The sequence below is a fragment of the Stegostoma tigrinum genome, chromosome 26, assembly GCF_030684315.1.
Source record: "Stegostoma tigrinum isolate sSteTig4 chromosome 26, sSteTig4.hap1, whole genome shotgun sequence".
Taxonomy (NCBI): Eukaryota; Metazoa; Chordata; class Chondrichthyes; order Orectolobiformes; family Stegostomatidae; genus Stegostoma; species Stegostoma tigrinum.
The window spans coordinates 42,894,702-42,916,808 of NC_081379.1; the positions used below are offsets into that span (position 1 = coordinate 42,894,702).

At 40.7% G+C, this 22,107-nt stretch overlaps 1 protein-coding gene across 3 annotated transcripts in view; it reads right to left on the reverse strand.

Moving 5' to 3' along the window:
• The window catches only part of zgc:63587 (uncharacterized protein LOC393431 homolog), a 134,248-nt gene that overhangs the window by 25,448 nt on the left and 86,693 nt on the right, over positions 1-22,107 (reverse strand). For all 3 annotated transcript variants that reach the window (XM_048556193.1, XM_048556191.1, XM_048556192.2), the window contains 2 exons: positions 16,055-16,138; positions 4,895-4,952 (listed from right to left, as the gene is read on the reverse strand). In XM_048556193.1, coding sequence (XP_048412150.1) covers positions 4,895-4,952; positions 16,055-16,138 — 142 coding nt within the window. The remainder of the gene's footprint in view (positions 1-4,894; positions 4,953-16,054; positions 16,139-22,107) is intronic.

Consider the following 22,107-nt stretch of genomic DNA (forward strand, 5'->3'; position numbering starts at 1 on the left):
ACATATAGGCCAGACCAGGTTAAGATAGCAGTTTCCTTCCCTAAAGGTCATCAGTGAACCAGATGTGTTTTTCCTGACAATTGGCAATGGATTTATGATCATCATTAGACTCTTAATTCCAAATATTTACTGAATTCAAATTCCACCATCTGCCACGGCAGGATTTTAATCTGGGTCCCCAGAACGTTATCTGGGTCTCTGGATTAACAGCCCAGCGATAATACAATTAGGCCATTGCCTTCCCTCCATCTCTTTTCTTTTCAATTCTCATCTCACTGTTAATAACCTTGGTGTGCTCATTCCTGCTTTTTATTTTGATGCTGGATTCCAAATTAGTACACGGTTTGCTTTTTAAAGCACTAATGTACCCTACTTTACCAAGTTAAGCATTTGGTGAATTAAAACCTCCCTTTTAATGGTTGGTTTATAGAGTGGATGCTTTAAGTTTCTATCAAGTTGCGCCATCTTATCAGCCACAGCATCTCAAGGTTGCCTTCCATGGTCACTAAAACTTTTTAAAGTGCACACAATCTCACTGGTAGTGATGTGATCTGCATGAGTACAGGCCACATTCAACACAGAAATAAGCAAAGGCAGTACAAATTGGGCCAATGTTTCCTTTTTCTTTTAGCTTGCACACAGAGCAACAGCTGTTGCTCAGAGTAGAAAACTATAAAGGGATAGATTGTCAGTTTGCCACCTAAAAGTAAAGCTTCATTCTCAAAAAAAAAATGCTGCCTATTATGTAAACCGCTCAAAAACCTACTCCTTAAAATCGGAAGCTGAAATTCGGATTAAAAATAATTAGCTAAGCGATCGTCTAATTCATGCTGCATGGCAGTAATTTTTCTGCCAGCACATCACGACAGGCCATTTATTCCAAAAACCCAGGAACTGCTCAGGAAAGGAAGTAAGAGTTTGTTTTTTCAAGAATTTCCCAGAAGCCGCAGACTGTCAGCTGATTTCCTCCCAGTCCATCCAAAGTGGTTCTGCCGATAAAGGCACATTTCACAACAGCTGAAAGATGCAACTTTGAGGCCCTCAGTGTGAAGCAATTAAATTAAAGACTGCGCCTTATATAAATGCAGTTAGTTACTTTCCTTTCACGAGACGAAACTGCTAGATTTGTCAGCTAAGCATAATTAGAGTTCCATTGTGGAAAAATAAAAACAATTGTGGCCATGCCAATATCCACTCGCTTCAATGAATGAATACATAGTCTTCCACTAAAAACATAGCTTCGAAAATAAAGATTTCTGGAGGATTTGATTTTCTTTAACCAACTGTTGTTTTGCCAAGTGCAAAACATATTGCGTGTACTTTTTTACATAAAAAGGAGGGGAAAAAGGCACAAGTTAATTACAAGTGGCCATATGCACTCGTGTGTTATGTATGTGGGTGGTGTAATTGCAGTTTTCTTAACTGAAGGCCCATAAATGCTGCTTTTTCCATCCAACATTCAGAGCTCTTAGTGAACATGTTGCAAAAAAGAAACAAGAACATAAAATCTCAACTTCAACACCAGGAAGTATCACTCTGGTCACTTTGTGCAAAAATACTAAACATGCTAATGTATTTATAGCATTGCTACTGTATTTATAGTGTTGCTCCATGCAGCACCCAACAACTCTTCCAACTACCCCCATTGTACACTGGTAGCTAATTTTAAATCTCAAATGTGCCCTCTGCACCACGTTATTTAGTGCACAAGCTATTCTGCTTGTCCTCTGAGCAAGACAGTGATTGTCTGTAAATTTGCTCAGAATTAAGGATATTTTTCTTTGTGAACGGACCCATCAGAAAATGCTTTGCAATGTCATCAAGTTGACTTCACGTGAAACTTTTACAGTAAACACTAAGAGAAAAGCACTCACCCTATCAGTCTGAATCAGATTGGAACTAGGTCTCCGAAATGAAAAGGACAGCAGTAAACCCATTCACACTTCCCACATATTTCTGGTTATGAAAAAATGAACTGAACCAGAAAAACAGCGTATTGCAGTCTTTTAACTGAATGAACATCACAATTTAAAGTATTTCACAGGCACACTGAAGGTCAGAGGGTTAGGATGGTTAGAACGCAGTCTTCATCTTCATATCTGCTTTAACTGTACCCCTGCAATATCATCAGGCTCTTGCTCCCTAAGGAAGTAAACAGCTTGTGTGCATGTGATTAGATAAATATGAGCACTCCTCATAGCCACACACATACACACGCAATTGCTTTGCAGCTAAAGTCTAACTATCACGTGGCAACATGCCAAGTCATGCAAGCAATGAGCGCATCTCAGGGCAGGGAGTAATTAGATTAGAATGGATGCACGCAGAAAACAATGGATTAATTCCGAGTGTAACTGTTTGAGTGGATGGCAGGAACCAACTGAAGAGCTCAACGAGAGGACATTCTTCTTCCCTGATTCAGAAAACCAGTGAACCTGATTAAGCGACATTGACAACAATTTACCTGCTCCCTCTACACCATTATAGCTCACTTTCTCTCTCCAGTATTGCATGCCTATTATGATTTAGTTGGTAGTGTTGTCACCTCCAGCTCAGAGTTCCTAGGTCAAATCCCACTGCAGGACAGGATACAAAATTCTAGATGACACTAGTGCTGAAGTTGCTCTCTTTCAGGTGGGCTATTAAACCCCAAGGGTTCCTCTACCCTCTCAAGGTGAACATTGTGAAAAGTCAGCAGTTATGTTCTATCATAATGCATTGCAATTGCACTCACTTTATTTAACTGTCACTACCCAGTCTTGGGAGGGATTTATGCATCAAGTATTTAATGGCATGAATGGCATAACTTACCTATTGTTTTAAATGAAACAGATAAACCTCTCTAATCCTGACTTTAAAGTAGGGGATTGCATACTTTTAGGAGAAGCAAACTATATCTATTTGAATAGGCAGCAGACAGCATTGGTGCTTTTAACAAACTTTGCAGAATTTTTACTTACTAGATGTTCCAGCTACGCTAATTGTTAAGGTACACTGGTGGATGGGATCACGCGACTTTAACACCTCACAAATATCCATCTTTTCTAAATCACAATGTATCAAAACAGCATCAATAGCTGCGTATGTAATGAAATTGCAATGTTTTGGGAAAATACTTAAACTATGAGAGGAAACTGATACAGGTATAGACCACAGGATCCCTCAGCTCTGCTCCACTATCCTAATTTTGACTCAACATATGCTTTCCAGCCCCTTCTCTTTTGCTGCCTCCTCTCTTCTGAACCTGGACAACACTCAATCTTGGGCTGATAAGTGGTTGATAAATAACAACTGTACCATACAAGTGCCATGCGATGGTCACCATCAACAAGTCAGAATCCAACAATTTCTCCATGTTCAACAGCGTTACCATTACAGAAAACCTTGCCAACATCCTGTCACTAACCTAAAACTTAACTGGACCAGCCATAAAAACACAGCAGCAACAAGAACAGGTCAAGAGGTTGGGACTTCTACAGCATTTAATTTACCTCCTGACATGACAAATCCTGTTCACTGCTGGCCTATGCCTAGTCAATAATGTGAAGGAATACTTTTCAGTTGCCTGAATGAGTGCAACTCGACTAACACTCAAGTAGCTCAACAAAGTTCAGGACAAAGTAGCTTGCTTGATTGCTGCCTCATCCTCTACCTTAAACATTCAATCAATCCCTCCACTGCCAATGCTGAGTGACAGCAGCGTGTACTATATACAAGGTGCACTGCAGCAACTTACCAAGCCTTCTTCAACAGCTCCTGCCAACCATGCAATCTCTATCACAGACAAAGGAAAACTTGCATGGAATGCAGCCACCTGAACAATCCCTCCAAACACCAGAGATCCTTCCCTAACTGCACTGTAGGTGCACTGACAACACACAAACATTAGAGCTTCAACAAGGCCACTCAGTACCAGCTTCTCAAGCAGAATTCATGTTGAGGAACAAAGACAGCGAACACTGTGAGAGCAATGTGATTCATTAAATGTAAACATGATCTGCCACCCCTGACCTTCCCATTTTCTGCTAGCCATCTCCTCCACCTCTATATAAGTTCATTCCTCACGCTGTTTCTTTCTTCCCTACTACCACCTATCTTCTCGTCTATTTCTTTCCCCCTTCACCACTTTCTCATTCCCTCCATTTTCTTCATTCTTTCTCTATTCTCTTCCCTCTCCTTCCTCCTGAATTCACTTCTCCTTGCATTATGTTTCCCTTCTCTGCCCCAACCCCTCCCTAACCCACATTCTTGTCCCTTTCCTTTCCTTTACCATCTCCTTCCCTCTCCCTCTGCTATCCCTCCACTTCCTTCCCTCTGCCACTTAGTCCCCTAATTCTCCTTTGTTCCCTCTATTTCCCTCCACCTTGGTCACTCCTTTCTCTGCAACCCCTCCCCAATTAGCCTTGCAACACCCTGACCCAATTCTCCCTTCTATCAAAGCCCCCTCCCTGTTCCCCTCGATGACCACTGTCTCCGTTCCACCTCTCCCAGGCTACCACACTGTTCCCCCCTCGCTCACTTTGATCCTTATTTCTGCTCCAAACTCCTTTCCAACTGCCTCCACCAAACAGTTGCGCATTGCGCAACCATCAATTACCAAGGTTTGGATAGAGCTGTTCAGTTTTGTACATATCCTGGCAAAAGTCACATACTGAAAGACTAAGTTTGATGATGACAATGACAACAACAATTAAGGCAGCTCTCAGTAAAGAAACCCACTGAATTCAGCTGTGCTGCCTGTTTTGTTATGCATAAATTATTCAGAAACAGAAAAAAACATTTTTTCCCCCCAGGTGGTGCGTTGGAGTCTGTGCTTTAAGTACTGAAAATATTCATGATAAGGATGTTTTCATTGATCTCTCTGCACGTTTGGCTGTTAGAAACTGATACTCACTTCAGCCTCCTTCTGCAGCAAAATCTTGTCCTTGTCAACCGTTTCATCCTCCACGTCCCTGGTAATACAGAGGGAGAAAATCAGAAACTTGTCTAATTCAAGGTCACTGCCCATGCCTCATGGTGACCTCCTCCCTGTGCTGGATTCATCCTTGGGTAAGTATGTCAATTAGGTACAATTGGAAATTATTTGCAGGGAAACCCACACAAATGCATCCATAATCATCTCACATACAGTCAATCTGCATCTACTTAAAAATGGTGAAAATAGTGACATGACAACCTGAATTCAAACAGAACTGAGCCATCCTAATGGAAGAAAGCACTGAATTGTATTATTGAAGAATATACTACATCCAAAAACCATTCCAATAGCAATTTGAGGATTTTTATCATGTTATTTCTTTTAGTATAAACAGTTTGAAAGCTCCAGATGTCAACTGTTCTTATATTGGATTAAAACACATGAAGAATATACAGGTTTATTTAATACATGACTTGTACCAACCCAATCATCAGGTCCCTATAAAAAAAAAGGGTTTGTTACATTTTCCTGCCAGAAATACAGCTAGAAAGAATGATCCTGAGTGTGACATCTGAGGACGTGACAAAAGCAAGCACTAATATGCTAATCCCATTTTCCAGCACTTGGCCAAAGGCCTTGCATATCTTGGCATCACAAGTGCACATCTAAATACTTCTTAAATGTTGACAGTTTCTGCCTCTACTACCCTTATAGAAGGCAAGTACCAGAATCCCGCCACCCTCCGGGTGAAAAATAAATATCCTCACATCTCCACTAAACCTCCTGCCCCTTACCTTAGATCTGTGTTCCCTCGTCACTGATCCCTCCACCAAGGGGAAATGTTTCTGCCTGTCTACCCTATCCATGTCTCAATTTTATACATCACAATCACATACTGCCTCGTCTTGCCCAAGGAAAACAACCCCAGTCTGTCCAATTTCTCTTCACAACCAAAACTCTCCAGCCCAGGCAATGTCGTGGTAAATCTGCTCTGGACCCCATCCTGGAATGTAAATTCCAAAACTGCAAACAATGCTCTAGCTGTGGCCTAACTAACATTTTATATAGTACCAGCATAATCTCCCTGTTCTTAAACTCAATGCTTTGACTAGCAAAGGCAAGTATCCATTATGACTTCTTAACCACTTCATCTACTTATCTCACTACTGAAGGGACTAATGGGACATGCAGACCAAGATCCCTCTGATGCTTGGTGCTTCCCTACCACTCATCATGTATTCCCTTACCTTGTTTGGCCTGCCCAAGCACATCACCTCAATTATCCAGATGGAATTCCATTTGCCACAGATCAGCCCAGCCAACCAGGGCATTTATATCCTCCTGCAATCTGAGGCTATCAGCCTCCATGTTTACCACCCCACCAATTTTTGTACCATTCGCAAACTTACTGACCAACCTCCTACATTCATGTCTAAATTGTAAACAAACAGCAAGAGCGCAACATTGATCCTTGCAGAATCTCACTGAACACGAGCTTAGTCAGAAAAATACCCCTTGTCTATCGTCCTCAACCTCCTGCTAGTCAGCTGCTTCTCTCAATGTCCCCTTCTATCTTTTTAATCTAATTTCCTGCAGTTTTCTGAGATATTCCCTATATTTGGACTGGCTAAATTGAATTTTTTTTATTGTTTCAAGTTTAAAATTTGGTCCTGTTCTTCTTTTCCCCTCGATTGGAATGTGCCAGATTTTGGCATTTTCTATTTCCTGTTAGAATGTTTCTGTTATCTATGATAGGTTACGGCCATACTTGGCAACTCCTTCCCCATATATTTTATCTGGGCAAAGTAATTTATAGCAAATTGAAAAGTAATGATTCTCCAGTCAAACTCCTTGTGTTCAACAGTTCCCTCTTCTATTCATACACTGACTTGATTATATGGTGGTCGCTGCTTCTCAGATACTCTCACCCTTTCAACTCATCTGAGTGGCTCTGTTTAAATACTTCAATAGGGCAATTACTGCAAAAGAAAAAGAACTGTGGGTACTGGAAATCTGAAATAAACCTTGAAAATGATGGACACACTCAGCAGTTCTGGCAGCCTCTGTGAAGGGAGAAACTGAGTCGTTTCAGGGTGATGATCCATGAGATCGGATTTTCTCCTGATTCTTTCATGGAAACTGGGTGATTTGAGAGGGTCAGCATTTGTTGCCCAACTCAAATTGCCCTTGAACACAATTAAGAGTTAACCACATTACTGAGGGTGCTGAGTCACATTTAGGCCAGACTTGGGAAGGATGGCAGATAAACTTGCCTAAGGACATTGGTGAACTGCATGGATTTATATGTCAATTGATGATAGCGATCATGGTCACTACTAAGATTAACTTTCCCATTTAACTCAAGTTTCAGCAGTTGCCATGGTGGGATTTGAGTCTATGACCCCACAACATTAACCTGGGCCTCTGGATAACTTGGCCAGTGGCATTACCACAATAACAGAGTATCCCCTGAAAATCTGTTTTATTGACTCTTTCTCTCGCCAGAGGCTGGCAACATCTATATCCAGTATTTTCTATTTTTATTTAAGGGGTGCACGCCTCCTCTCTAAGAGCTGCAACAGATCATTTTAGAAAATAATGGCAAATGCATTGCAAACAAACCTCTCCCTTTTCATCTCAAAAATTTTTCCTCTGTCTAGCCTAGTATATAATTAAAAGTTACCACAATTACATCTTTATCATTAATATGCCCCTCTACATTCTCTGGAATTTACATTCTCGATTTATTTTCCCCTCTTGATGAGTTAGAAGAGGCCAGAGCCACGTCCAATCCTCTCATTTTATTTAGCTCAATTCCAAAGGAACCTCTTTAGGCTACTTCTCCATTTGAATCCTCTCATGCACGTAATATAATACACAGTCTCTAATTAAGATAGTGATCCTCGCTCACTCTTTTCTGTAGCTATACTTCCTAAGAGTTTATATCAAGAACACTTTAAAATCAATGCAGTTGCAGTCAAAGCTCAGGGAATGCTATTGCCACATGATTTTCTATTTTCAGAGTCATAGTTACCTTTCCTGTTCGCCATTCATTAATATTACTTCATTTCAGTTTGCATATCTATATTTTGGGAAGCTTGCTTCCCCAGAACTGTTTCTTTGTCATTACTGTACATTGTTTGATCTCTTTCCTTTACCCAATGCAAATAAGCTGAAATCTTTCCCATAGGGTCAGAAGTGTGCATGCTCCCCAAATGTTGCACAATATTGTGCACCATTTGCAACTCCTCAGATACTGAAGCAGTCCATGTTCAAATGCAACAAGATCTGGACAATGTCCAGGCTTGGGCTGACAAGTAGGATTCGTTCCACATAAATGCCAGGCAATGGTCATGTCCAGTAACAGACATTCCAACCACGCCTCTTGACATTCACTGTTGTTATTATTACTGAACGTCCCACTATCAATATCCTTTGGGTTAGCACGAAAACAGAAAATCAACTGGACTCCCCATATAAATACAGCGACTGCAAGAGCACATCAGAGATTAAGAAAAATATTAAGCAAACTCAGTAACTCACCTCATGACTCCCCAGAGCCTGTCCACCATCCACAAGGCAGAAGTCAGGAGTGTGATGGAATACTCCCCACTTGTCTGTATAAGTGCAGCTTCAACAACACTAAAGAAGCTTGACACCAACCAGGTCAAAGCAGCCCACTTGATTGGCTCTACATCCACAAGTATCCACTCCCTCCACCACTGACTTGCAGTGGTAGCAGCGTTCTCTAAGAGATGCACTGCAGAAATTAAACAAAGATCCTCAGACAGCATCTTCTCAGCGACGACCTCTTCTAGCTAGAAGGACTAGGGGAGCAGATACACAGAAACACCACTACCTGCAATTTCCCTCCAAGCCACTCACCATCCTGACTTGCAAACATACCGCAGTTCTTTTACTGTTATCCTGGAACTCCCTCCCTAACAGCACTGTGTATCAGCATGCAGCACTTGGACTGCAGAGTTCAGGTAGGCAGCTCACTACCACCTTCTCAAGGGCAACAAGGCACAGGGAATAATGCTGGCCAGCCCACGTCCCATGAATAAATAAACAAAATCTACTCCATGAATCTGAATCCCTTTGTCTTGTAAAGCATCTGCCACCATGCACGTATAATGTTGTGTGAGTGAACAAAGAGGGAATTAGTCTCTAATTGCACACAGTCTTACATCTTTGTGCAACGCTCACTAGAGTTACCAGGGAACGGACAATCCCAGACATGAACTTATAACTCATACTCATGAATAGACATGAATAGAGTTCCTTCCCAACCTGAACATGTGTTCAGCTGCAGACCTCCATTTTCTGCCCAACAAACAAACACAGACAGTTACAATACCTCTTCCCAGTTGTTAGGTATCAGGCAAAGAACAACATGGAATTGGAGGCTTGGCCTAGTTGTATGATCGATGGACTAACAGGATCTCTGGGTTAAACATGTTCTGGGAACTGGATTTGAATCCTACTGCAGATTTCTGAATTTGATTTTAGATTTTAAAAATCTGGAATTGAGTGTTTAATGATGACCATGAATACATCGATTGTCGGAAAAATCCATCTGGTTCACCAGCATCGTTTAGGTAAGGAAACTCATCCTTATCTGATTTCCTTCTACATATCGCTCAACGTTGCTACCCAAGTTGACAGGGTTGTAAAGAAGGCGTGTGGCATGTTGGCTTTCATTGGCAGGGGAATTGAGTTTAAGAGCCGCGAGGTTATGCTGCAGCTCTTATAAAACCCTGGTTAGACCACAATTGGAATATTGTGTTCAGTTCTGGTTGCCTCATTATCAGAAGGATGTGGAAGCTTTGGAGGGGGCACAGAGGAGATTTACCAGGATGCTGCCTGGGCTGGAGGGCAGGTCTTTGAGGAAAGGTCGAGGGACCTCGGGTTTTTCTCACTGCAGCAAAAAGAATGAGAGGTGACTTGATAGAGGTGTACAAGATGAAGAGAGGCAGGGATAAAACGGATAGTCAGAGATTTCTTCCCAAGGCGGAAATGACTACTACAAGGGGGCATAATTCGAAGGTGATTGGAGGGAGGTATAGGGGAGATGTCAGACATAGGTTCTTTGTAGAGAGTGGTGGGTGTGTGGAATGCACTGCTGGCAGTGGTAGTGGAGTCCGATACTTTGAGGCTTTTAAGCGACTCTTGGATAGGTACATGGATGAGAGTAAAACATAGGGTATGCAGGGTAGTTTGATCTCAGGAGGATAACTGGTTGTCACAACATTTGTGGGCTGAAGGGCCTGTGCGGTGCTGAAAAAAAAAATGACTTCAGACCCACTGCAATGTGGTTGACTCTTAACTGGCCTCTGAGCGATTAGGGTGGGCAGTAAATGCTGGTCTAGCCGCTGATGCCCTCATGCTATGAATATATTAAACGAAAAGTGGCATTGTCCTACCCCCTCAAAAATTCTCCTTGACAGAAAGGGGATTTTTCTAAAAAAAAATGAATTAACTGATATCCAATAGTTCTGTTATTTTTCCAATTCGACTGTACTCGATGATAAACCTGGATTTAATCATGCGATCATCTGAATGCCAGAATGGATAAATACTGCCCTCTGCTTTTCAATGTATGGCACAGATCATATGGCTCTGATCAAGAGATATTTTGTGTAACAGTGTGTCAAATAAAGGAAGATTTAGGAGTTGGGAGACCTTGACTGAAGATCTTGTAAATCTCCAATTCAGATGTGGTCCAGATGGAAGTTATTGGCCTGAACCTGATAAGTTACATTTAAGTGAGCAACTTGTAAATTTGCAATAAATCCTGTATTTAAATAGGAACCTAAATTTTATTCTTAAATTTAAGTCTTGCAATTGAATTGATTTGGAATAAGCACAGAAACACTGAAAAATTACCAACTTTTCTAGTTATGGAGACAGATTTTTACTGAAGGATAACCAGAGATAATGTGCACTCATGAGCAACGTTGAGATGTCTTCCTAGATGTTCAATCTACAACATATTAAGGATACCATTTTAAAACTTAAATTAGGCCATTTCAACCAATCTGTAAGCACTGAATTATGAAGCTCATTTGAATTTGGGCCGAGGGACACACAGCTATATTTCAGCTTGTTATTTCTGCTGAGTGGAACAATAAAAATGCTTAGGGCAGAGGCTGACAGCTGCAGGGTTACTAAAGAGTAACTCAGAAAACATATTTCACCAAAGCCAAGACATGCGTCAACACATTCCCTCCTTGGGTGGATATTATATTCTTGTTCTTGTTTTGATCTCTCCATGGGGCCCTGGCTGGCCAGACTTATCTATATTTTGATGAACAATATTAACTGGATTATCTTGTAGCTGTTTCTAAATATTGCAAATAAATTGCATTATAATGAGGGATGCCACTTTATTCTGAGTTTTGCTCAAGGGTCTGGAACAATATAGTAGTTATGTCATGCATACATTTCACAATCTTCTGCACTACATAATGACTTGGGCACCAATTTTAAGATTACTAAGCAGCTAAGTCAATGAGTCATTTTTATAAGTCTGACCTGAGGCTTTAATAACGATACATTCAGGTTTTGCTCAAGAGGACATTCCAAGTAACAAAAATCATGGAAACAGTGAAGGCAAGACTGCTGTTTGATAGTGATATGTCCACACTAATCAGCCTGGACTGCATAATTGAAGTGGAGCAAGGAGGTGACCTATCACGAACACTTGAGATACAGTGCTCACAAGATATTTATGTTCCGTTTAGCCACAGAGTCAAAGAACCCTTACAGTACGCAAGCAGACTATCTGGCCTATCAACTTTAACCTGCATCTAATACCAACCTCTTCATCCTGCTCGTGTACCACCTGTAGTCTTCCATAAACTGTGTTAGAATTTATTGTACACGAGCAGGATGAACAGGTTGGTATCAGATGCAGGTTAAAGTTGAAAACAGTGGAATGAAATATTCAGAAGTGAGGTGATAATTGAATTAAAGAAACAGATTTAATCCACACCAACCCTCTGAAGAGCATCCTGCCCAGTCCTAATCATTACCTCTATAACTTTGCATTTCCCATGGCTAATCTACCTAGCCTGCTCATCCCTGGACACTATGGGGCATTTAGCATGACCAATCCTAATCTGCTCATCTTTGAGCTGTGGGAGGAAACGCACACAGACATAGGGAGAATATGCAATCTCTAACACAAACAGTTGTCTGAGGCTGGAACTGAACCCAGCAACAGCTGAGAGGCAGTAGTGCTAACTACTGAGCCACAGTTCCACCCAAGGTGACTGAAAAAGATTTTTTTATATAAAAAAAAACTTGACTGATAAAGAAAAACAAATTTGAACAAGAAAAGAACCCTGTCGGGGTTAATGGTCATAACTGTAAATAAACTTAACACAGACTTGGACTTAGTTGTTTCTCCAGTTCCATGCAGAACAATGGGCAGCAACCATAAATTAACAATAGGAAAACACAAATAAAAATGCATTCCGATAAGGAGTACAACAATCAAGTTTTATTGCAAGGTAAATTATGGCAAGCAGAAAGTTAATGGCAGAGTTTTAAAAAAAAGAAAATGATAGTGGGAAAAGTGCGGGGAGTGTTGCTCCAGAGGGGTCTATGTTTGGGCCACTCCAGTTTACATTACATATTGTAATTTCACATAAGATTAATGGAACAACATAAAAGTATGCAACCATGTCTGGCAAACAATAAATTCTAACAAAGTTTATGGAAGACTACAGGTGGTACACGAGCAGGATGAACAGGTTGGTATCAGATGCAGGTTAAAGTTGAAAATAGTGGAATGAAATATTCAGAAGTGAGGTGATAACTGAATTAAAGAAACAGATTTAAGTGCACACATGCTCTGATCATTGTGACATGTTATGAGCATGGACAATAATGTCACATTGATTTCATTGATCGATGATGTGGTACAACAAGCACTTAAGGTGGTTGCAAAAAGAATCAAGTTGAGGATACAAAATCTAAAATATTAATTTCCACAAAATGGTTAGAATGCAAAATTCTTCACTATGGAATAGCTGCCCGGAGAAAAAGAGATTTTGAGAGGATTTGGGATGCAAGCCGGAAAGCAGGATTAAACCAAGTGACCCTCAGAGGTAATAGTATAGATCTGATGAGACAAATAGCCCAGTTCTATGTTGGAAAATTCCAAGTGCATCCCACCAGGTACATAATTACTCTGCTTGACAACAGCAGAGGAGCAACTCAACTCCAGATTCCCCATAGCCTTTCCAAGGGTTCCGACAGAATCCCCTCCACACGCCAGGAGTGTATTTCCAACTCTCAAAGAGCTTGATAAAGTAACCCACTTAATTTGCACCCTTTGACAACCAGCAAGCGTGCAAAAACGCCCATTGAAAACAAATGAATCTGGTTTCCTAAACTTCTCCCCAATGAAAACCAGTTTAACTCCACAATTTAAGAAAAGTTCAGTAGCTCACAAAGGGTTGCATCACTATGAGGCAAAATGTTACACAGGTAATCCTCCATGTACCCTGAAAGATACCCTTCAGTTTCTCCACTGTCAGGATACTGATAGAATCATACAGTACAGAAGAGGTCCTTCAGCCCATCAAGTCTGCATCAACTAAACTACTCTAGATCTACACTAGCCCCACTTTCCAAAGCCCACTGATTTGAACATTAATGATATTTCAAGCACTCATTCAATTACTTTTTAAAAGATTTCAGGTTTTCCACCTTAGCTACCCTCTAAAGCACTGCATTCCAGATTCCTGCCACTCTGTGGATGATAAAAAATTCCCATAACTCCTCTTCAAATCTTTTCCCTTTTCATTTTTAAACTATGCCCCCTTGTAATTGACTTTTCAACTGAGGCAAAAGCTGCCTTTTACCCAACCAGTCCATGTCCCTCAATCAGGTCAACTCCTTCCCCCTCTCTGCTCTGGAGAGAGCAATCTGAACTTGTTCAGACTTCCTTTACAGTTAAAATGCTCCATCACAGACAAAATCCTGATGAATCTCCTCTACACCTCCTCCAGCATAGTCATATCCTTCCTATATTGGGGCAATCAGAAGTGTGCAGTACAGAAATGTGGCTTAACTAAAGTTCAGTATAGCCCCAATGTAACACCATGTTCTTATAGTCTATGCCACAACTGATAAAGGCAAGTGTCTCGTATGTCTTCTACATGGGACATTTGCCACCTTCAGTGGCCCACGGACTAGCACCAGAGATCCTTCTGTTCCTCTGGGCTTCCTAGAGTCCTGCCATTAATTGAATACCTCATCATGAATTCAGTACATCGTTATTAATGTGGTATTTACTTTGGGGCATTTTATCAGGTAGAACTATTTATCTGGCAGCTCTGATAGTAAACAGGGACAGGCAACCACATGGATATCATACCGAAGTTAAGTTCTGTCCCTGGAAAGATAACCATGGGGCCAATTAGTGCTCTATACAACCAGATTAAGAAATGCAGCAATATCTAAGATGTCTCTTTCCTCGTGTGTGTACCTTAGGAATTCACTATGCAATAGAGACAGTGTTCCCTCGTGAAATCAAAGCTTCAAATCAAACTTTGGATAATCACAGGCAATTGGCACACACTGGAATAAAGGGCCAAGAAGTCAGCCAATTAGCTCATTAAGCTTACTCTACCATTTGAGCAGATCACGCCTGCTCTGCACCTTAACTCTATATCCTTTGATATTCTTTCCCAACAAAAATTATAACAGGCCCACCATCCATAGCTGCATGGGATGAAACACCTTAATTTCTACTAAAATGAGAGAAAGAGAATTGCACTTTATTGCAAATGGCCTAGCTCTTATTTCAGGATAGTATACTCTTATTTGAGACTTCCACTGCTGGAGGACACTTTGTCCATTTCTCTCCCACTGAATCAACTACCCCTTTTAAACACCCCAACCAGGTCTCCTTTCAGTCTTCTAATCTCAATGGAATTTAGTGACAGGGAAAGACTCTATACAGGTAGTTCTCCCATAACACGACAGCTGTGTTCCTGTATGACCTCGCCGTATAGGAAACCGCCTTTTAAAATAGCGTTTTAGGGGGGCTGCTACAGAAAATTGCTATACTTGTACAGCAGAAAGTTTGCATCATCCATCAGCGTCCACTACTCATCAATCACATTACAGCCAAATCACAATAACAAAATATGCATTATAGCAATACTACCCGTACAGGTCTGGCACTACTACCTCCCCCCGTATTCAACTCTCTTGAAATAGAGGCCAACATTTCATTGGCCTTTCTGGTTACTTTTGCACCAACATTTAGTAGTTTGTGTGCCTGACCATCCAAATTCATTTCTCCTTTAAAGCTGTACATTATTCAGCATTCAGAAAATTTCAGGTTACTGTTGGAGGTATTATTAATTTATGGCATGCATTTACCTACATTAATTCCTTTCCTTAGGATGATTCCTTGCCATTACCCCAGGGCCCAGCTCAAAATCTAGTGGTTAGGTTTCATGTCGCTGCAGCAACAGTTCTCTACTGCATCATTCAAGAAGACATACTTTACCTCAATGGGGTGTACTTGCAGACTGAAAGTCTAGCTGGCAACTGGAGCACAATCCAACATCTCAGCACAAATAGTTAATTCAACACAGACACAGCAGGGGAAACGCGATGCTTACAATTTGACGTACCTACTTACACCATCAAGGTACTGCAATCATTGAATATAAAGCATTCACGTAAATAATTATTCATCGGATGTGGACAACCTTCGTTGCTCCTCCTTAACTGCTCTCGAACTGAGTGGTTGTCAGGCCATTGCGGGGGCAATTAAGAGTCAATCACATTGCTGCAAACCTGGAGTCACAGAGGTCATACTGGGCAAGGACGCCAGATTTCATTCTTTTAAATACCCATCTCCTTCAGCAATGTCCTTTATGACAACTGATGACAGTTCCATGGTTCCAGATTTTATTAACTGGCCTTAAAGTCCACCCACAGGCATTTGAATCCATTGCCCCAAAGCATGAGCCTGGGCCTCAGGATTACTAGTGCAAGACATTACTAGACACCACACATGCAGAAAAACGTACTTGTTAAAGAAGAATTTATTGCAGAAAGATACATTTGCTTAAGAGAAGGGGTGCTAGAAATATTATAACTGACCTGCCAACACGCTTCAACCGTTCAGAGCGGAAATTTTCGTAGTGCAAATCCTGGGTGACCTCCTGTAGATCCTGCATGTGTGTCCTGAAAGAACACAGAAAATGCTTAGAGATACAATTCAACAAAGTTATTTGTTCCCCTTCCTCTGTATGGTTTTCATATTTTCAACCATCCATTCCGCAAATGGAGTCTCCTGGGCACACTATCACTTAAATACATGAACCCAGATTGTCATCCATCAAGAAAAACTACGGGGTTTAGAAGCCACACAACTGTTGAGGGTCCAACTCTGCCCATTTCTGATGCTCACAAGTTGCCACTTTCCAGAAGAAGTCATTAAATAGTGGTCAAAATAATAAAGAACTCTAGCCGATTCTTTACCCGTCTTGATCCAGTAAGGCCAGCTGTAATGCCACAATGCATGAAATCAGCAAAAGTGTCATGTTGCTGAGGAGATAGCTGTACCTTGACCTAATAGAACATAGAACATTACAGCACAGTACAGGCCCTTCAGCCCTCGATGTTGTGCCGACCTGTCATACCGATCTCAAGCCCATCTAACCTACACTATTCCATGTACGTCCATATGCTTATCCAATGACGACTTAAGTGTACCTAAAGTTGGCAAATCTACAACCGTTGCAGGCAAAGCATTCCATTCCCTTACTACTCCGAGTAAAGAAACCACCTTTGACATCTGTCCCATATCTTTCACCCCTCAATTTAAAGCTATGCCCCCTCGTGCTCGCCGTCACCATCCTAGGAAAAAGGCTCCCCCTATCCACCCTATCTAACCCGCTGATTATTTTATATGTTTCAATTAAGTCACCTCTCAACCTTCTCTCTAATGAAAACAGCCTCAAGTCCCTCAGCCTTTCCTCGTAAGACCTTCCCTCCATACCAGGCAACATCCTAGTAAATCTCCTCTGCACCCTTTCCAAAGCTTCCACATCCTTCTTATAATGCAGTGACCAGAACTGTACGCAATACTCCAAGTGCGGCCGCACAGGAGTTTTGTACATGTGGATAGTCAGAACATATTAAAGCTAGGGATGGCACTAGAATAATTGCATTTCTTCAAAGCAATAGCTCAGTCACAGGTAATGTTGAGGAAGCCTCAATTCAAAGACTCAGCACAGTAGATTCACTAGGATGATTACCAGAGTGTCAAGAAATTTGGTTTTGCCTACAAGTCTAGATATTGAATTATTCACATGGTACATGGGTAATTAAAGAAGAGATCTAACAGCGTACAGAAGCTAATGATAAGCAAGCTGTAATTTAAAATTATCAGAGCAAGGAGAGGTAAAATTATTTTTCTTGTGCTGAGTGTTGTTAAAAATACCAAAGCTTCGTGACAGGAGTGGCTGAGATCAAGGCCACTGTGCCTTTTAAAATGATGAATCCCATTACTTAAGGAAATGGTAAAGGGCACTTAGAAAATCATAATATGATTAGAAAGAATCAGCAGAGTTTATGGTATTTGACAAATCTTTTCTTTAAGTGTAAACAGCAGGGTACTACATGATACAGTATATTTGGACTGTCAAAAACCAGTCAATAGGACATCACGTGAAAAGTTACAGCACAAGAGGTTGCATTATAAATAGTATAAGGGCTTTTGGGACCAAGAGTAATAGCATGGATTGAGGAATGGTTAATGATCTGAAAAGTGAGCAAATATAAATGCATCATATTTATACTGGTAAATTTTTACTACTGGGATGCTACAAGCATCAATGCTGACAATTCTACTATTTACTATGTATACATTAGTGATTTAGATGAAGAAACCAATTGTAATACACAAATGAAACAAAGAAATGTGGACACGAGATCTGAAACAAAACAAATTGCTATCAAAACTCAACAGGTCTGGCAGCATCTGTGGGGAGAGAAAAGAATTAATGTTTCAAGTCAAGTGATTCTTGGTCAACAGACTTGAAATGTTAAATCATAATGGATCCCAGCTGTTGAGAATACAAAGCACACTGGGAAACTAAGCTGTGAAACAGAGTCTGCGTAGATATATCAACAGGATAGGTGAGACGCCAGGGTGGAGGCAGATGAAGTATAATGTGACAAAAATGAAGGAATGATATAAAAATAATTTCATAAAATCGGATAAATATGTTTTAAGTGGTGGGGAACCATTAAGCATTAGCACTCACAGGAATCAGAGGGCCCATGTATACAACTACGCCAGTACAGCAAGTGTTTAGGAAGACAAACCATACCTTGGGCTTTATTCCAAGTTGGTTGGAATTAGGAGAGTAAGAAAATCTTGCTGTAATTGCTTTGCTGACACTATACTCAAAACACAGTAACGGTTTTAGTTTCTACACTGAAATAGTTCACTACATTGATTATTGGAATGAGAGTTATCAGCAAGGAGAGATCACGCCGACGTACCCTGGATATAAGAGAATAGGGGAGATTTCATTGAAATATCCAGGTTTAAGGTATTGACAAGATAAACGGTGAGTATTGTGCTGCAATGTTCTATGTTCTACCCCATAGTTGAATCAAAAATTAGAAGGCATCATCTCCATTAGCCATTTAGGATTGAGGAAAAGAAATTTCTTCAGATATGCAGATTTTTGAAATTCTCTACTGTACTGCGCTGTAAATGCAGGTCTATAAAATGTATTCAAGGCTGATTTTGACAGGTTTTTTGACTCTAAAGGAATTAATGGACATGAGACTCAGATGGGAAAGTAGGGTTGAGGCAAGGCTGAAAATCAACCATGGCATCACTGAATGATGGAGCACATTTGAGGGACCAAATGGCCAATTGCTGTTACTATTTCTTGTGCCCTTATATTAGGAAGCTTGATACATGTTTGAAACCCGTGGTAGAGTCATGGGGAGATACAACAGCAGGTACAGGATGAACCAAATAACCTCCTTTCATGCTATAAATTTTCTTAGAGGCGCCTGATTAGATCATGCATTTCATAATTGCCGCGTAAAACTAGTCAAGACAACAAACTCCAGCAGCAAGGTAGATTTCCCTTCAGAGTGTGATAGTATCACAATACCCCCACCCCTAGCAGGGCTAACATCGCACATCTCACTTTCACTTTCCTGGAAGTCTCTTTACAACTCAGAACTCATTTAAGTCCCTTTTGTTGTGCTCCTACTTATTCCATTAGCTGACCTGTTACTCCAAAATAACAGAAAATTCAGAACATGAAACCACAAGGCGCTCCAAATAGTTTCATAAATCTTCCAGAATTCCTACATAAGCATAAGCCAACAGTACCCATCCATAAGAGTTACTCCTCCTTCTCAATAACACTGTTGGTGCAGAGTAAGAATTGCATTAGTAAATGCACCAAATGGGAACACAATAAAAAAGACATTGAAAAATATCTTTACAAGACTATAAAAGTACCAGAAAAATGAGGGTAGTAAAACCTCCACCTGATGAAGCATCCACAGACCCCATATCAGGCAAATACTGTTACTATAAACTTAATTACAGAAGAGCAGAGAAAAAATTGAGCAAACCCATTATTAATGCCAAGTTATTTAGTAACTTCTCACTCTGTATTAGCTACTTGTCCTGCGAAACCCAATCAAATTTGAGGCTTCAAATAGTTTCACATATCTGCAACTTCAAAAATTGCAAGTATCTTAATGATGAAAATCTGAATGAGTCAACATTGTGAGGGTTACCATTGATCAGAAAGTGACTTGGGCCAGCTTTACAATTGTTGTTATGAGGACTCATATGGCACCATGGTAGAGTCTATACGCCCGTGCCGGGAGGCCCAGGCTCCAAGCCCCACCTGCTCCAGAGGTGTATAAGACCATCTCTAAACTGATTGGTTAGAAAATCTCTATAAATACCGTGGGTAGAAGACCAGGTTGCAAGCTGGGAATTCTGTGGCAACTAACTCACTCCCTGACTCGCCAATATCTATCCTGCAAGGCAAAATTTTAAAATAATTGATATGATGTGGGTGCCACTGGCCAGCATTTATTGCCCAGTTAGGGATGGGCAATAAATGCTGGCCAGTGGCACCCACAGAGGGCAGTAAAGAGTGAACTACATTGTTGTGTATGTGGCGTCACATGTGGATCAGATCAGGTAAGGATGGCAGATTTCCTGCCCTGAGTGAACCAAATGTGTTTTTTTTACAAGAAACCAACAATCAACTATGTTTGCATGGTCAGAGCAGCTTAGATTTTTTTTATTCCAGACTTTTACTGAATACAAATGTCATCACCTGCCAGATCTCCAGAACATTAGCCTTGGATCGGGATTACTAGTCCAGTGACATTATCACTGTGCCAAAACTTCCCTCCAAGTGTGAATATGTTCCACTTGTCTAGATGAGTTGTGTTCCATTAATACTCAAGGTGGTCAACACTATGCCAGTTAAAGCAGCCACTTGACTGACACCCCATCCAACAACTTCAACATACTATTTCTTCGCCATTGAGACTCAGGGGGAATATACCATTAACAATCCAAGCTATAGTATCTCAACAAGGCTCCGTCACAGCATGGGCTACCGAGACCACTACCACACACAACAGCGAAGGCAGCAAATTCAACAGGAAAATCATCACCTCTATGCTCCCCTGCAACAAACAAACCTTGCAGATTTAGAATGATGCTGCTGTTCCTTCACTGCATCATTACCACCTTACCAGCACCGTAACTGACCCTAAATCTCAAGGACTACAACAACTCAAGGTGGTGCAGTTCACGACCACCATCTTCAGAGCAACCGGAGATGGATAATAAATGCTGGCCTGGCCAGCATCCCTTGAAAAATATTTTTTTTTAAAATTTACTGTTTAAAAAAATGTTGATTAGTTACCTTCAGCTATCTGGCTAACTCGGGCACTTCTTTGAGTTCTCGTCCTGTGTACATTGCTCACTGCAATCCTGTCGGCCACCAGGGGGCCAGCTAATCCAACAATTCACTTTTGAATGCTAGAACTGGAGAAGTTGTTCTTCCAGCAATTTCACAGCAACACTTAGTATGACTCAAAGTAACTAATCTTTGGCTTACCTACAAGTTTTATTGGTAGTTACAGCCCCACTGAGGATCACTGAATTTGTTCCACGGCAAAAAAATAGATTTCGTAGAACTAAGCATGTCGACATGGATTCAAAGGCACTCACTGATCTTATGCCAATTTCTCTATTGAGGCCTCTGTCAAACTGTTCAATCAAGCCTTGCCATATAGTTGGAAGAAAACACTTCTAAGAGTTAGTGCATGACTGGCCCCATGACTGACTGCGTAGTTCATTCCTACACTGAAGTTGGCACCTGCTTAGTTGCAGGCAGAGGCTGATCAAAGTAGCATTTGCTGCTCCACAGTTACACTCACTGCCGACAGAGTGTACTGATTCACCGCAGAAACTGAGAGATGATTGATTAATCTTCAAATGAAAAATTTAGGAATGCAACACAAAATATGACTTCCTTCAAATCCTACAAGAGATTTGACTATTTAAAATGCAAATAACTTTCATGAACACATTTCTGCACCATCATTGATAAAGAAACAAAGAAATAACACTTTTTTTGTTCATTTTCTATCCCAAAGGATTGTCTCCTGGTTAGTTCTTATACTGTTTGCTTTGCTTACACTTATGCCCAAGAGACAGCAAGCCCATCTCAGGCTATTTTTATCTAGAAGGGATTATAGGGGCTAATATTCTGACCTAATTTCCTTGTGTGTATTTCTAGCAAGGGTACTGGATAACAACTAAGAAAGGGAATCCTGATCATATTTTCAACCCCTAAGGCACAGAGGACAATGAGGTCTAAATGCTACCCTGGCTGATATTAATTATTTATAAAAGCAAGATCAAATTAGGAATTTGCTAGTTTCATGATTCTGATACTCACTAGAAAAGCTTGTGAATTGAGCCCACTGTACGAAAGATAGATACATCTCAAGGAATAACATTTTAGATAAAGCTGAAGTTGCAACATTGTAATTCTTTCCTACATTATTGTTACAGTAGCACCATGACTTCAATCTGATACTGATTCTCTTCTTCATGATTGAGGACGGCTATTGGG